This window comes from Crotalus tigris, unplaced genomic scaffold, assembly GCF_016545835.1.
Source record: "Crotalus tigris isolate CLP2741 ecotype Arizona unplaced genomic scaffold, ASM1654583v1 scf7180000018354.2857554, whole genome shotgun sequence".
NCBI classification, from domain to species: Eukaryota; Metazoa; Chordata; class Lepidosauria; order Squamata; family Viperidae; genus Crotalus; species Crotalus tigris.
In genome coordinates, this window is record NW_024096961.1 from 686,571 (window position 1) to 703,942 (window position 17,372).

Sequence of the window (17,372 nt, forward strand, 5' to 3'; positions counted from 1 at the left end):
AAGCAAATTTTCCATGTCATACATTTCAGATAAACAAAAGACATCATTCTGTGTGATGTTAGATTTTGCTTCATTCGTTGCTCGAATGATTGTTTGGGTGGGATGACAGCTGCTGTTGCCAAAGGGCAGATATTAACGATCAGACACAAACAAATGATGGCTAAGGAATTTGCAGTTAAAACCGCAAAAATGGCAGTGCACAGGTTCTCGGGGATTTGCTCTACTTGCTGCTGCTGCAGCACTGTCTGTGCTTTGGCGTTCAAATTCTTTACATCTCCCCACATCACTGGCCGACTGGCATGTCAGGATCGTATTGGTTACTGTGCCATCTGTAGTGTCACCTTGCCATTTCTGGGACCAGGTCCAGAGACTGGTGCCACGACATCCCTGGCTGGGTGAACGTAATGTGCTGGAATCCACAAAGGTCTTGTAGGAGCAAGCACAGCAGCATAGCCTCGCCCCCAAGTGATCAGAGGGACTGGTCCCAACCAGGCGTTGTCTGGTAAAGTCCAATAATATACCAGAGGTGGAGGAAAGCTTGTTTTCTGTTGAAAGTGTCTCTGATAAGTGGTGGAATTTTGAATGGAAATATTAAATTGGTGTAATGTAAATAATACTTTTTTAACCTGTTGTTTTACCCATGACAAATTGGGTACTCTATATCTGTCCTTTTTTATTTGTTTGTGAAGGCAGTCCTTAAAGGACCGATTAGCACGTTCCACGATGGCTTGACCCGTGGAATTATAGGGAAGACCATGAGTAAAAACAAAATTTTGTACAAAATTGCAAAAAGGCCACTGAAGAATAGGCTGGCCCATTATCAGTTTTTAAGGAAGAGGGTTTACCCAGGGCTGTAATGGCCGAAAAAAAATGAGAAATAACATGTGCAGCTGTTTCTCCTCATTGAGGAGTGACCCAAATTGTTCCTGAATAGGTATCAATAGATAAATGAATATATTTCCAGGGAGCTAAAGAGGGAACATGGGTAACATCCATTTGCCATAGTTGATTAGAGGCAAAACCACGGGGATTAGGAAGACATAAAAAAAGTTAGGCCCAGGAAGGGAGGAGTGACTGCGTATATGAGAAATAAAATATAAATGCTTTCAGTCTTGTAGCAGCTGCTGTAAAGGGGAAAACAAAGTCATAAGATTGGGGTCAATCGCGGGCGTGATGTAAGCACCTGGAAGAGTAAAAATAAGTTGGCACGCATAATGAGAGTCAGATTAAGTTAAAAGGCTGTTGAGAAAAGGTGTGAAAAGTCAAGATAGCAGCAGATAATTCTGAGCATTGTGGTGAGGACTGCACTGCAGTGTAGGACACTTTCCAGGTATCATGAGGATCCTTGTAAGCAATTGCTCTTCTCGTTCTCCCTCCATCGGAAAAAACAGTAGGAGCTTGTGGCAAGGGAGAAGGAGAAAGCAGTGGCCGGACAGGAAAGGAAAAAGTCATTAAACAAGCAAGTCAAGGATCTTTAGGCAGATGATATGAAATACAGCCTATATAGTCAGTTAAAGCCCACTAAAGAGATAAGTTATTCTAAAAATAAAATTGAAAATCAGATTGTGGGATAGGAAAAACAATATTAATTAAATCAGTTCCATTTCAACGGCAAGCTCGTGTGTGTCCTAAGGTTATCATTTCAGCAACCACCTGGATAAAAAATAAAACATTTTGGGATGGGGTGTGGGGTAAGTAAAGTCATTCAGTACAATATATTTTTGTGCTTTTATCACAGCTAATACTCCTGTAGATAGCTTACTAGTAGAAAATATCAGAAGTGTTAACTGACAATTTTTATGTGGAATTCTGTCCACAAATTGAGTACTCATGATGTTATTAATTTGTTCCACTGTGGCAAGTGCTACAGGTGGAACTACAATGAGATCTCCAGGTTGTTGTCCTTTGGTCAATAAATCAAATAATGGACTGAGCAAATTTGTAGGCAAAGAAAAATATGGGCGAACCCAATTAAGGGTGCCTAATAATTGTTGTAAATTGACCAATGAAATAATTTTGGGTAGGCTCAAACGAAAAGCTGGGGCAGAATAAGATTGCAACTTTTTATGCCCTAAATAAAGATAGGGATAATGCAACTGTATTTTTTCTGGGGCAACTTGCAATCCTAAATCATTTTGTATTTCTGAAAGCCAATTAGATTGTATCTTTGGTGCTCCGATTAAAATATCATCCATATAATGATATACCAAAGCTAATGGATGACGTTTGTGAAAATGTTGCAGCAACATAAAGCTGACATAATGTGGGACTGTTTAGCATTCCTTGTGGCAAAACTGTCCAGTGATAACATTTATTAGGTTCTGAATGATTCACTGCAGGCACAGTAAATACAAACTTTTCCTGAGAGTGGGCATCCAATTTAATCAAATTCCATTCAGATGGAAACAAATTTCCAATAAATAGGTTAAACATTTATAAATCTAAAGGGAAAAACAATTCAGAGTCAGTTCTTTTGGTTGATGGATATATAGGTCTAACTAAACAATTTAAACTCAACAATTTTTCCCTCAAAAAATATTGTCCAACAATTACTGTTTCCTCTTTCAAGTAAAAAATTTGTAAGCCGAAACTGCAAGAGTGGGTATCAAATTTCACCTCTGTTCCACCCTTCTCAAATTGCAATTCTAAGCAGAGGAAATTTTTTTTTTAAACGAACAGCTCCCCCTTCTTTCTGTCTCTTGCTCTTAAAGCAACACAGCCAGCCGAAAGAGACAGGGGGAAAAAAAATCTCACCACCAAAAAATAGTTTTCTCTCCTTCATATGCATTTTCCATAAATTCTCTCACATATCTTCCATATAACTCTTTTCATGCAAACACTTACTATTACTTTTCAATTTACTTTTACAACAATAAAATCTGCAATTTCCTATTTCTTTCACAGCCTGGGAGAAAGTGAGTGGGGGGGTGGGGTTTGAGGGCTAACACACACACTTAAATATCAGCAAATTAATTCATTCACTTCCATTTTAAACAATTCCACATACAAATATTTCATTCCATACTTTCATTCCAGACAAACCATTTATTTTTTAATAAGGCCTTTTTGTATGTTGTTATCAGAGAGGGTTTTGACCCTCTTCCAAGTCTGGGAAATAACACAGAACAACACAGACAAACATATATACACAAATACTGTTAAAACAACATTCATTTAAACGTATGACTTGTCCTGCAAGAAGTGAGAAAAATCATGAGGTGATTCTAACCAAACATGGTTTTATAGGGCCCTTTAATCATCTCCTATTTTTCTCACCATTCCAAGCCCAAGCATGATGTTCTGGGTGGCCACACACACACATACGTGTGTGTGTGTGTGCGTGCGTATATTCTGAGCTTTTCGCGGGTATTTGTAGGTCTTTGGTTATTCGGGTTTTCTCCCACGTCAAATTGGAAGTGTCTTGGTGACGTTTCGACGAAGTCTCATTTGTCATCTTCAGGCTGGTGTTTTCGGCTTCATGCTTCATTGCTCCTAGAAGCACGAAGCTGAAAACACCAGCCTGAAGATGATGAATGAGACTTCGTCGAAACGTCACCAAGACACTTCCAATTTGACGTGGGAGAAAACCCGAATAACCAAAGACCGACCTATCTATCTATCTATCTATCTATCTATCTATCTATCTATCTATCTATCTATCTATCCAAATTTCTTTTTCTGGCAAAGAGTTAAAGAACTAAATTGGGAGAAAAAGAAATTTGGATTTGTAAATGTTTCGCAGTTGCGACTTGAGCCTGCTTAACGCCCCTAGTTGGGGGGCTGCAAGGCAAAAGAGATTGTAAAAAAGTATAACTGCAGTATAGCAGTTAAAAATGTCAAGGTGTAATCAATCAGACCAGTCTGTCTGAAAAACTTCATACATACATACATACATACATACATACATACACATACACACACACACACACATATATACAAAATACAATACACATCAACACAAAGCACCACCAGACATTGTCTGACAGGGTTAAACTTAACAGCCACATGAAGTTTCAAAACATTCCAATTGTTCAAAACACATTGCAGAAGAGTACATTTTGAGTTAATTTATGTCTTTAAATTACTCTGACATTCCCCTTATCTTTTTTCTACTTCAAGATAGTTCCTCTAATATTTTATTTGTGGGGGTGTATGAGGTCTGGGAAGAAGCAAAAGAATTAGCCTCTTCAGAAGGAGCTGGAAATCTAATTAAAGATACTTCAAGAGGGAGAAGTTTTACTTGGTTGTAATCAGAAGGGGGGCTGGTAGTTAATTGCTGCCCTTCTGAAGCATCTGAGCCACATTTTTCCACTGCCCAAAAGCACTGAATACCATCAATATCTGTACTGGAGCCCACGGTTCAAGATGTAAAGTATGCCCTATCTTTCTAAAGGGCAATGTTTCCCTACCTCATCCACCAGCTTCCTTACGTCTGCTTCAGGCTCTGTTATGCCTGATTTATGTAGCAGGAATCTGAATTCCTGTGCCTGTTTCTGCTGGTGCTGAGATAACTTGCGACCCATACTTACCACTGACGGGTCTCAGAAGACGAAAGTGCACTTAGGGGTCTATTCCAGATGATGGTAAGTATCTTGGTTGTCGCTCTTCCCTGGAGGGGGTCCCAAACGTCCCTGTTCGGGCAGCCAGCTGTAGTAATCAGTGCTCAGTCATTGCAGGGTGCAAATATGGCTGACCACCTTCGCAGCGTTTATTCTTTTATACAGTTTTCCAAGCAGCAAAAGTTTAACATGGCAATAGCATTTTATTGGTTAAACTCCTTACCAATCCTTAAGAACATAGAAGCCAGAGGCCCAAAACAGGGAGAGTAGTTGGCTGTAACATCCTGTTGGTGTAAGCTAGCTGATATCAGGCAGGTGAGGTCATTGTACCAGCCTGGGATACTTTCCCACATTGCCATGGTGATGTGTAGGGATGAAATAATGTAGAGAGAAGAGGCACATAGGCTTTGGAGGGGCAGTTTGCTGCTCACGACCTCTACCTGGCCCCCACCTCTACACCTGTTGTTGTAAAAAGCCATTTTACTTTCACAGTTCATACTGAAATATCTTAGTTATCACAGGCTTCTTGCAGTGAGAGGAACATTTGGGAACTTAAACGGAGAATATGCAACAGTGGCAAATTTAACAATATATATATTCACAATAGAAGCTAACTAAACTTTAAAAAGGCATGCAACATGCAACATGGTAAATACAAACATTTACCCTCTGGTTTTTAAGAGATTTCAAATGTTTATATAAACAATTAAATTAATATAAGCACAAAAAGGAGGAAGTCAGAAACTGGATAGGTTTTTTTCCCTTTATTTTTTGGTATTTTAATTGCTAAAATTGCTCTTATCTTCCCTTTTCTTTTTTCAGTATGCACAAAAACATTAAGTAATGGAACAGTGGAGATCATAATACTACATAATCAGCATAAGTCCAAAACCTTTATGATACAATGAATACTTTGATATAATCTGCAGCCTTTTTTAGTGTTATATTCAATTCTGGATGAAAAAGCCAAATAACAAACATTAAAAAACTAACATATTTTAAAAAGCATTGTAAGACAGAATGCATATGATGGACGTTTGGATTCTGATATTAATAATTTAATCTTTTTAATAGATGTGGCTTTCCTAAAATTGAAAACAAATAAAAAAATATTCATGATATAAATAATAAATTCAGTTACTTTTTCTTCTGAAAGAGAACCAGAGATGGAACAGGGAAAGTTTCTTTAAAAAAACTTTGACATCTGTAAAATCTGTTTAGCTCAGGTTTTGGAACTTAGTAATTAATTCAGGTATCTTTCAAAGATATGCTCAGTGTAGCCCAGTGGTGGCGAACCTATAGCACGCGTGCCAGAGGTGGCACTCAGAGCCCTCTCTGTTGGCACATGTGCCACCGCCGCTAGCAGCAGGTGCATCAGGCCACCACTGCCGCCCGGAGCAGGAGCCCCGCCCAGACGAAGGAGGTGAAGCGACAGATTAGCAAGCTCAAGTAGAGGTGATAGAGCAGAGGTCACCAACCATTGTTGATTGGTGGACTGGAAGAAAAGGGAGAGGAAAGCATTTTACATGCATGCATGCATGTGTGCACGGGACCGCGAGCACACACATGCTGCAAATGGGGCAGGGCTAGTGCCTGCGTGATACTAGCCCTGCCCCATTCTTGCATGATGCAGCGCCTTGTATCTGCACCCCATGGCATGGCTGTTTTTGTGCCCCCCGGTTTTTACATGCCAAAGGCGGCACTCAGAGGCGCCTCCTTGCCCCCCATGAGGGCACCACAATGCTGATGCGGCCCTGGCACTTAGTGATAAATAAGTAGGTTTTGGGTTGCGGTTTGGGCACTCGGTCTCTAAAAGGTTTGCCATCACTGGTGTAGCACATGAAGGGCTTGTAATCTTCTGAAGGGCATTTAGAACAGTTTGCTTGGAAAGATGGACATTGACAGGTTTTCCATTTGTCAAATTTTTGATTTTGAATGGAAAAACAATTTTGGAATTTGTGAGAGTCTTTCATTTTCTTATTCCTGTTTATGAATAGCAGTGCAATTTCTTTCTTTATCTGGTGTTACAATACAAACCAGGAATTACTATGGCAATACTAAATAGTTTCTTTAGTTCCAAGAAGGATCTAAATAAAATCCAAGTAGACTTTAATATTTTGGTTGATTGTTTGATATACTTGCCAGCCAAACATGCGCTGCCTGCAAATGAAGCTCGCTGATTTGATTAATTCTCTTTTTGAATCCGTAGATTTTAGCTTCATTTTTCATCTTATACTGTGACTTTACATTATAATTTTAACGTTATAGGCCTTCCAGTTTTACTAATGTGTGAGTGTCTTTAAATCGTGTACATTTGTAACCCTTAATATTTGTTCAGTATACTGCATAGAGGACTTCAGCTATTGTGTAGTATATTAATGTGATGAATATATGTTAGTTTTTTTGGGGAGGGGGAGCTTAGAAGTTCATTTTGGTATATTTTGTCTTTGGCCAAACTTCCTAAAACACCAAGTCAAACAAATGGGTGGAAATAATGGTTGTGTGTGTGTGTGTGTGTGTGTGTGTGTAAAAATATGTTGCAGATTACCTAGCTCAGTATAAGTATTTTGTGTCCAGGAGCCACACTTCTCTGCAAACTTGCTAATGGAGTGATTAACATTTCTGCTTGATGCTTGGATTTTTTTATTTTTTTGCATATTTACAGTGTTGTTTTTATTTTTCTGTTCCAGTGCTTTAGACCCTTAATTTTCATGTTCTTTATGCTGGCAATTTACTAGGGAGAATTGGAATTATTACAAACAGCCTTTAAAAAATATCAATTCATTTCTTATTATACAGTACTAATTTTGCAGATTATGAAAAGTCATACAGTCGCTCTGAAGAAAGAATCTTCATGCTTAGTGAGTTTTCTGTAAGGAAGTAAAAGTTCTGGAGGAAGAAAAAATTGGGGAAATCTTAGATTATCTATCCTTGTTGGCCCTTGCTGTTACAATATACATTATTTATTATTGGGTAGTTTTTAATCTTCTGGGCTTTTTGTATGTATGCCTGTCTGAGTGTCACAGAAATGTTAGTAATAAAAAGTAGTAAAGTGCCATTGCTGCTTAATCACCTTTCATACTTTCCTATTTAAATCTGTCACTGAAACCGTTAGCATTTTAATTTGCATTCTTGTCTAATGACCCAGTTTGTCTATGATTCTCTGCATTTCAATTCTTTCTATGGTCTTATTCAGATCCTGTAACTGGGGCTAATTATTGTAACTGCCAAGCTAGCAAGATAAATTCACACATACATATTCATTACTTGACAATCCGTATGTATAAAAGATCTTTCATAGGTCAAAAATACCTAGATGGGACTTTTTTGTCTGTTTTTGAAGCATTTTTCATCATGTATCTGTTTCTGCTTATGTTGTTAGTAAACTGACTGGTATTTCTAGATAGGTTTTTAAAAACTATTTAAAAGACTGATATACCAAAAAAGAAATCTACGTCGCCAACTCAGAAAAGGGTAAATAGTGATTATATTGTGGGAAAAAAGCCAGAAACTAAATATAGTGGTTAAAATAAAGTTAACAAAATTATCTGTAATTAACAGGGGAAATAGCCATATAATAACTATAAATAACCGTATAAATTAATTCAGTTGTGAAACTTATCATTACATCAAGACCATACAACATGTTGTATCATTTTTTCACTTTTAAAACACAGAGACTTTTCCAAAACAGGTTAACAGATTAATGCCATGGATCCATTCCTTAACATTTGGAGGACAACTTTATTTCCAATTACCTAAAATAATCCTCTTTTCCATATTCGAAGCTTGACAGAGCCAAAGTTCTTTATGAGATGATAATGCCATGTTTAGAAATATAATTCAACATCACAATGGGCTCATTCATTTCCAATTTTTCATTTCACATTTAAATATATAACAAATGCTGACTTTCATGTTTTAATATCTTATAAAATTGAATTGTTGGTTTCTGTTCAAACACTCTTAACCATTGCAAGTAGGTCAAATTGAAAACATAATTTCCTAATTCAAATCACCCATTCAAAATCAGCTTTTAATTAATCCTTTATTTAGTTCAGGTATTCGAATAAAATAGCTTTCCTGTTATTGTTGTATTTTAAGTTGTACCACAGAATGTTTCTCATGTAATTTTGCTTAAAATGTACAGACTTATTAATAAATATATCTAGCAGCTTTCAAAGCAGAAGATGAAAATCTTATTTTAATGTACTTGTCAAAATTTCAGATATATACATTTGCTCCTCAAGTGGGCCAAAAGATGAGAAGTCTTAATCCCAAAACAAATGGATATTAAAATAAGAATCCACTGATATAGCTGAACATCTGATTAATATAACCACTATCAAGCAGAATGAGCAATTTAATCAACCATAATCCAGAGGCTTTAACCTGCCGTAAAAATGTTTCCACTGAGTAGACCAGTGGTGGCGAACCTATGGCACGCATGCCAGAGGCGGCACTCAGAGCCCTCTGTGGGCAAATGTGCCGTCACCCCCGCTCTGCCTCCCCCTGCAGCCCCCTCATCACCAGCAGCCCCCCCTGGAGGTTACCCTCGAGGTCACGCGGAGCAGTGCAGCCAAGGATATGGCAGCTGGGCAGCGGGGACAAGACTCTGCCCTTGTGCCCCGTTGCACACAGATGATGCTGCGGGGCACGAGCGGAGGGCATGGTCACTATGATGCTGCTGGGCCACCTGGACGATTGGTGGGCTGTGAAGGTGATGAGTGGCCCCATGGGGAGGTGGGGCAGGGGCGGGGCTGGTTTTGGGGCACTTGGTCTCTAGAAGGTTCGCCATCACTGGAATAGACTGACCCCTAGGCATTTTGCATTTTATCTACATATCTCTATGTGTGTGTATGTTTATGTACACATACACACATACATATATATAGTATATACACAGATTATACACACACGCACCTATATATCTACAGTATCTATATATTTGATAGATAAAAAGCTATGTAAAAGTAGCATTCTATACAAACAATTGTTGGGCACAGAAATCAATTCCTTCTCTGTTCTCTACTTTCTTCAAAAATAATGCTTTGACCTTCATACTGAAAAAAATTGAGCTTGAAAATCTGCATTGTGCCCATGTCTAAATTTTGGGACTAGAGTTCCAGAGACAAGGAACATCAGTTCCTGTTCAAGACCTGGAATTTGGAATTAGGCGCTGAATGCAAAATAGAAATTAAGAATGTTTCTTCAATTCTAGAATCCTATAGTACTAATAGTTAAATATTAGCTAAATAATTAAACTAATTTGATTGTTAAATACTGTTAGTAGAGCTTTGTGTAACTTGTAGACATAGGCATTGACCTTAGTTCAAAAATTGTTGGGACTCTAAGGTGAAATCAGGTGGCTTGTAATTGATAGATAATTGATTAAAAAGGATTATTTGTTTATTTTGCAGTTTCCTGTGCAAAATCTTCTGAAAGAAAAGTACACAATAAAATCAATGCATTAAAACAATATAAACATGTATATGTATAAGTGAACAGGAAAGGAAAATAAATGTGGAATGTAATCCTATCTATCCAACATTCATATATACTGTAATACTTAATTAGAAGACAGGGCAAATGCTAATTAGAAATAAGAGCTGGGGAAATAAACGTTATTTGCACTGCAAATTTTATTCTGTTCGGTAGCTTATTACTGATGGAATTGGCTTCACAGATATCTGAATGGCATGGCAAATCCTGTCAAATAAAGTCTTTTAAAAATTATGCCAAATGGCCTGGAAAACCTATCCAGTGTCTATGTCACTTTAATTATTTGCATCTCTGTATTAATTGTTATAGCAAGCATAATGTCACATTTAAGTTATGTTTGATTCCTATGCCTGCATAAAAATCATCCATGAAGAATATGGAAATGGTTTGCTATTGCCCTCTTTCAGGACAACTTTTCAACTTCTTAGAATTGCTTGATAGTCTCCTATTCAAGGAGTGATCAGGTCCAAGCTTGCTTAGCCTTTCTGAAGTCATATGGGTGCAGTTGTTCTCTGTCATCCGTAAGTAAATTAAAATTGGTGAAGGGTACTTTAATGTCTCTTGGCAATTGGATTAACGTTCTCTAATACAAAAGCAAGACGTCACTAACACAGGCTTCTATTTAAGTTGCCAAATGATTCCTTCATAATTATATTAGAACCAGTTTGGTCTAGTGGTTAAGGCCCCAGGCTAGAAACCAGGAGATTGTGAGTTCTGCAGCATAGATAGTTCTCGACTTACCTCCACAATTGAACCCAAATTTTCTGTTGCTAAGCAAGACAGCTAAGTGAATTTTGCTGCATTTTATGACCTTTATTTCCATAGTTAAGTGACTCGCTACAGTTGTTAAGTTAGTAACACGGTTGTTAAGTGAATCTTGCTTCCCTCTTGACTTTGCTAGCCAGAAGGTTGCAGAAGGTGATCACATGACCCCGTGACACTGTAACTGTTATAAATATGAGTCAGTTGTCAAGTGTTCAAGTTCTGATCAGGCAATCATGGGGATGCTGCAACAGTCGTGAAATACAGTCATAAGTCACTTTTTTCAGTGTCGGTGTAACTTTGAGCAGTCAGGTCAAGGACTATCTGTAGTCCTGCCATAAGCATAAAAGTGGTTGGGTGACTTTGGGCAGTCACTCTCTCTCATCTGAATTCACCTCACAGGGTTGTTGTGGGGAAAATAGGAGGAGGAAGGAATATTATGCTCACTGACTTGAGTTATAAAAATAATAAAGCCAGGAAGAATAAATAAGTATAAAATGATTTGCAAATATATTACTTTAATACCCAAAGAAGACTAAGACTTGACACAAATAAAAAAATATAGACCAATGTCTCTGTTAAATGTGGATTATAAAGTTTTTGCTTCAATAATAGCAGAAAGATTAAAAAGATTTCTGATTGAATTTGGTTATAGTGAGTGACTTGCTCATGAATGTGTTTTAGACACCTTAGAATACTATGAACTGCACCCAAGGAAGCCGATGGCGCTAATATTCCTAGATGCACAGAAGGCTTTTGATAACATAAACTGCAGTTCATGATTCAACAACTAAATGAAACAGATTTTGGAGAAAACTTTATATATACAATTAAAACAATGTATCATAGAAAGATAGCTAAAATAATTGTAAATGGAGATTTTACAGAAAATTTTAACATTAAAAAAGGCACAAGACAAGGATGCCTATTATCGCCATTATTATTTATATTAAGACTGGAAATATTAAATAGAAATATTAGGCAAGACTCAGAAATTAAAGGAATGAAGATAAAAGATGAAAAATATATGCTACAAGCATTCTCAGATGACTTGGTTTTCATATTAGAAGAGCCACTTGTGACAAGCCCCAAGCTTCTGAAAAAGATAGAAGAATTTTGAGAAGTGACAGGACTGAAAATAAATAGAGAAAAGACCAAAGTGATAACCAAAAACCTTACAGATAAACAAAAAAAAATCAGTTGTCAGGATTTTTGTTTAATCTTAATTTTGTAAGTTTGTTTTTATGCATATGATGATTGGTTATTTTTTCAGAATGTAGATTTCTATATATACTATTTGTCATATTTTAATGAAGTGTTTATATGATGAAACGTCTACCATTTATTTGATGGCATCTCTGATGTAAACCTCTTTCTTCCTCTACTCCCCCCCCCCAATTTCTTTTCAGCTGGCAGGAGGGATCATTCTTGGTGTGGGATTATGGATTCGTCATGATTCACAAACCTCAGTCATCTTGCAGTCATCACTAGAAGACCAGTCTGCTCCTAATACATTCTACATTGGTAAGATAAAAAAAGCTACGTAACCAGGATTTCTAGCATAGTGGGAGGGAATCAAACCCCAAATTGTTATTTTTTTTTTCCTTTGCGTCTATGGAGTGTCTGCAGCTGACCCCCCAAAAAATCCCACTTCCTTGCTTAACACCTGTTTATTTGTTTATGATATTTTTATTGTTGCCCATTTCACACAAATGATTCTGGGCTGCTTACTAGATTAAAACATAAACCATCATCTGATACAACACATATACATACACACATACCCATGCTCAAAGATAAACAGTTGAGCCACTCACCATCAGCAGTACCACCTGGCCTAAATGACTAGGAAAACAGGTAGAACTCCAGTGTTTTGTCAAAGAGTAACAGGATTGGAGCCCTCTGAATCTCCAATTATCTCCATTGTGGGTTAATACATTCCAGACTAACATAAGAAAAGTAAAAGACTGGATGTCTCTTTTTGATCCCCTACCACCCACCCCACCCCGAAATCAGCCACAGGAAAATAAAGTATAAGAGCAAACCAATAATTCATAACTGGGTAGATTTTCAGAGCTCAACCATTTAACTCCATGACCATGCAGAATCGTTATTGCAAATCTGAGAGGCGTTCCTCCTAGTTATGTGCAAGATGGAATGTTTTGTTGCCAGAAGGTTTTGTTTTCTCCTCCAACATAAGGCTTTATCCCAGAAACTGGCATAACTGAACATCCCAGGGAAATGTGTGTATTTTGAGGCTAAATTGCAACTGAGACAAAATGGAGTACTTCCTTTTCTAATAGGAGTTTGCCAATGGAGTTCAAAAAGAGAAAAAAGCGGTAAAAATGAGAGATCAAGAAAGAGCTGAATACTGGGAACCGTCAATCAATCCCGACTAGCAATAATGATGTTACCTAGCCTGGGTAGTGAAATATCTGCAGGAAAACAACCAAGCTCAGAGAGCACCAATGACCTCTCATTCCAACCCCGAGCTACAAATATTCTCCTTTATTAGTGATGTACTATTGCAAGAGTTAGTGCTAACATTTAAGGTAACCAGCCTGCACTTTTCTGGACCTGAGGATGAAGAGTAGGAGGAGGAAGTTCTATCTCCTCCTGAATCTGAGATCCTGGCATGTGATGGTAGCGGTAAATGAGACACATTCATGAGCAAGTCGCTCACCATAACCAAAACAGGTAGGCCACAGAGCTGAGGGGAATGGTAAGTGAGCATAGCAGAGCTATTACTAAGAACTCCTGCCTTACTGTGTGGGTGGTACAATGTCCCATGCATCTCAGCATATAGTCATATTGGCCACATAACGACGGAAATGTTTTCGGAAAACACTGGCTCCCTTGGCTAAGAAACAGAGATGAGCATCAACCCCTAGAGCAGTGGTTCTCAACCTTTTTAATGCCGCGACCCCCCAACCGGTCGTAAGTCGAGGACTACTCAACTGGTGCAGCACCGTTTGCAGAATGGGACTTTTGGCGGGCTCAGCAGGGCAGAGACAGCCTGGACAATTCCTATTGGCTTTTGAAAGCCAATAGAATTAGACTCTATTCAAGAGAGTCTATTCTATTGGCTTTCAAAAACCAATAGAATAAAAGGGAGAAGCACAGCTAAGGAAAAGGGGAAAAAAATGGCGGACTGCGTTGTTTGGTGACCCCCATGAAATAGTCGTTCGACCCCAAATGGGGTCCTGACCCACAGGTTGAGAACCACTGCCCTAGAGTCAGACAGGGCTTGGGGTGGGGGTGCACTGCCTGAGGAGTAGGAAGTGACAGGTAGCCACAAAGGAGCTTAGAAGAATAGGCCTCTTGGTTGTAAACACTTGGCCTGGATGATTTCATCTCCCTTCTCTGAACTGGAGTTCCTTGCCTGCTAGAAGAAATATGAAGAGATGTCTCCCTTGTTCTCCAGCAGCTTTCATTCCCCCTTGGGAAGATAAGTGAAGCAGCTGTATGTTTCTTTCCATGATAGGAAATGGAAGGGTTGCTCTTTGTTCTATCTCTGGATGGGCCTCCAGGCTGTAGAGCCTGGTTACTGTCAGTGAAAAGAAAATAAGAGCTCCTGGAAGTGAGGCAGAGGCAAACATTCAGTGATAGGAAATGAAGGAACATAAAAAAAAAAAAAAGCAGCATCTCCCTTGTAACAGTGCTAGGATCCAAAGATCAAACACAATCTGCAACCTGAAACTATGAGATATCTAGAGCAGGATAAAGTTCTTTGCATAGTTTAGGAAGAAAATTCCAATATTATGCTTATTTATACATTGGTATATTACTTTCCAAAACTGAGTTATTCCAAGGCAACAATGTATTAAAAAAATCACAATATTAAAAAAGTTGAGAATAGGTAATAATTATAACCATGATGTATAAACAATAAAACCAGAATAGTAGACAAGTGAATTCAAGCTAATTTAGTGTATGAAATGTTTTGAATGGAACCATTTCACCTTCAAAGTGAGCTGTTTTGTGCCTGAAATGGTTTGTTTCAACCATCTTGCAAGTATTTTAAAATATTCTGTCCTGCTGTGAAATTTCTATTCAGTTGGGGGAAAAAAATGCTGAAATACCTCATAAACCATAATTCTAAGAAATGTTGAGTTTCGGTTTCTTTGCAGGCTCTGTCTTTCCTGTCCTTTAGTTTTGTGTACTCTGCATAGTACAGTACAGACCATTCCATCTTAATGTTTCATTTTTTCCTGCTAGCCTTGTCATCTTTTTTGCTTAATTAATGTCCTTGTGAGACAGGAGAAAAACTGCAGCCTATATAATGATCTGATAAACAAAATCTGAGTCTAAGGAGGGGTGGGTGGGTGGAAGGAGTGTCTCAAAAAAAACCCTTCCTAGTTTTGGGGAAAGTAAAAAGCAAGGGAGGGGAGAGCTACTCTCAGACTTGCAAAACTGCTACTGCAACCTTACAATAAATAGTGTTAGTATTCATGGTTGGCACTTATCTGGACTGCTTCAAAGGACTGGCACAGCCCTAGAGTAATGTATCAAATGCAAAATAAGTTTTCTATTTAATAACTTTAAACAAATTACTGTAATTGAATTTGCCTTACTATAAATAAAGTAAATATATTTGTTTTCCATTTATTTTGAAAATAAGTGAACACCCCAGGGGGGTAGGTACCCTGTCCAGAAAATTTTCTCATTTTTGATCAAATGTATGTGGCATTTGGTTCTTGTAACAGAATACGAATTCTGTGACGTCGTCTTGGTGTCTGTTTCCCTCCTGCCTTGTGAGATATTAAAACCTCAGTCTTGACTCTCTTTCCAGCTTTTCTCCCTTGTACCCGTACCATGTTAACTTGCAGCTAGGTATATTATGGTGTTCTCATAGTTCTGAGTTTTTAGTCTAACTTTTCATCTTAGTCAGGTTGTATATTTCCTTTGCAAATTGTGTGTGTGTGTGTGTGTGTGTGTGTAAATAAAGTTAGTTATGAATTGATCTTTATTATTCTTTGGTGTCTGGCAAAGAATTGAAGTTTAGACTATAATTTAACCTCTAATTCAGATGCACTGCCAATATTTAATCTTTCATTTGAGATCTGTATATCCTCACATCCAGTTTCCCCTTTCTTTTGTTTTATACTGCTTTTTACTTTTGTTATTTTTGCCTTTTTTAAAAAAAATATTGTTTCACCCTTGGCTTGTGAAGGATTTAATAGAAATGTGTCCCATAAACATTTTCGTATTAGGTATAACCTCAGAACCAATAAAAAGAGAGGGATGTGTGTGGGAGTTAAGCTTATGAAGAAAGCAGCAGAATGCAACCCATTGCAAAATTAAATAAAAGCAAAGAAAAATAGAGGTCCTTAAACAAGACTGTATTTTGATATTATGTCTTTGCTCGCTTTGATGTTTGCTATTTATTAATATGAAGCAAAGCAGATCTACCGCATAGACAGCAAATGACCACAAATTCCAGAGATGTTTCCAACCCCATGGAAGTTCTTGCTCCACTCCAAATGGATAGGAATGGCCTCTAGTTACAGCCACATCTGAATAACTCTGCTCCACTCTAGACATCTCTGCTAATAATTGCCATGCTTAGCAGTGCAGCACATACTTGCTACTGGTGAAGATGATCAAGAGTTTCAAGAAAGCAGAGGAACAGTCCTCTCCAGAAGGTGGACTGGAGAGCAGAGCTGAGTAGCAAAGCAGGAGAATGAAAACTTCCATCCTCTACTCACCAATGATAAGTGTGTGATATGAGAATTGTTATCTCTCTGTAATACTTTTTTGATGGCAGGCAAGAGTCTTGTGCACAAAACGTGCAAAGAAACTCTATGAAAGAACTCTTAGGTCTCCTATTATTTATTTTATTAAATTTTTAAGCTGCCCATCTGCCTGATAAGGTGCCTGATAATGTGATGCTTTGTATCTTGGAAAAGTCTGAGCATTTGCAAAGAAGAAACAGCTGCAAAACTTGCAAGGTGCTTTCCTTCTGAACAATTTAGAAACAGCTGTCAGATGCCAGACTGAAAAGTCTGTGGCTTACCCCCTAGAATCCAGGTGTCAAATTCGCCGTGTCACATGACGTATCATAACTTTTTTTGCATTGCCGGGGCTGGGGTGGGCGCAGCCTCCGCATGATGCAACCAGCCTACAGGCCAATAGTTTGACACCCCTGATTTCCCAACTGAGGTGTATAGTACCTCAGTGTACCTCCCTTGCAGACAGAGTCCAGAGGGTGTGAAGAACTTTTTCATGGCACATTATTAACAATAAATCCACCTTTCCCAAAGTTGCATTGTATTGTTTTCATTGTTCACTATTGTTCATTTTGGTGAATTTGAATTTTTATGGGAGGTGTGCACATTGAAGATTACATTAAAGGCAAATGTGATGGCAAAAAGAAAACCAATTTGATCTTGTATAGGGGTAGGCAACCTTGGCTCTTTTATGACTTGTGGACTTCAACTCCCAGAATTCCTGAGCCAGCATGGTAGCTAGGGCATCAGGCCAGAAAGTCCTGCCTTTCCCATGAAAGCCATCTAGGTGATCTTGGGAAAGTCTCGCTTTCTCAGCCCA

The 17,372-nt window shown here is 38.2% G+C and overlaps 1 protein-coding gene across 2 annotated transcripts in view; it reads left to right on the plus strand.

Moving 5' to 3' along the window:
- The window catches only part of CD81 (CD81 molecule), a 77,311-nt gene that overhangs the window by 23,947 nt on the left and 35,992 nt on the right, over positions 1-17,372 (plus strand). For both annotated transcript variants that reach the window (XM_039350725.1, XM_039350724.1), the window contains exon 2: positions 12,233-12,347. In XM_039350725.1, coding sequence (XP_039206659.1) covers positions 12,233-12,347 — 115 coding nt within the window. The remainder of the gene's footprint in view (positions 1-12,232; positions 12,348-17,372) is intronic.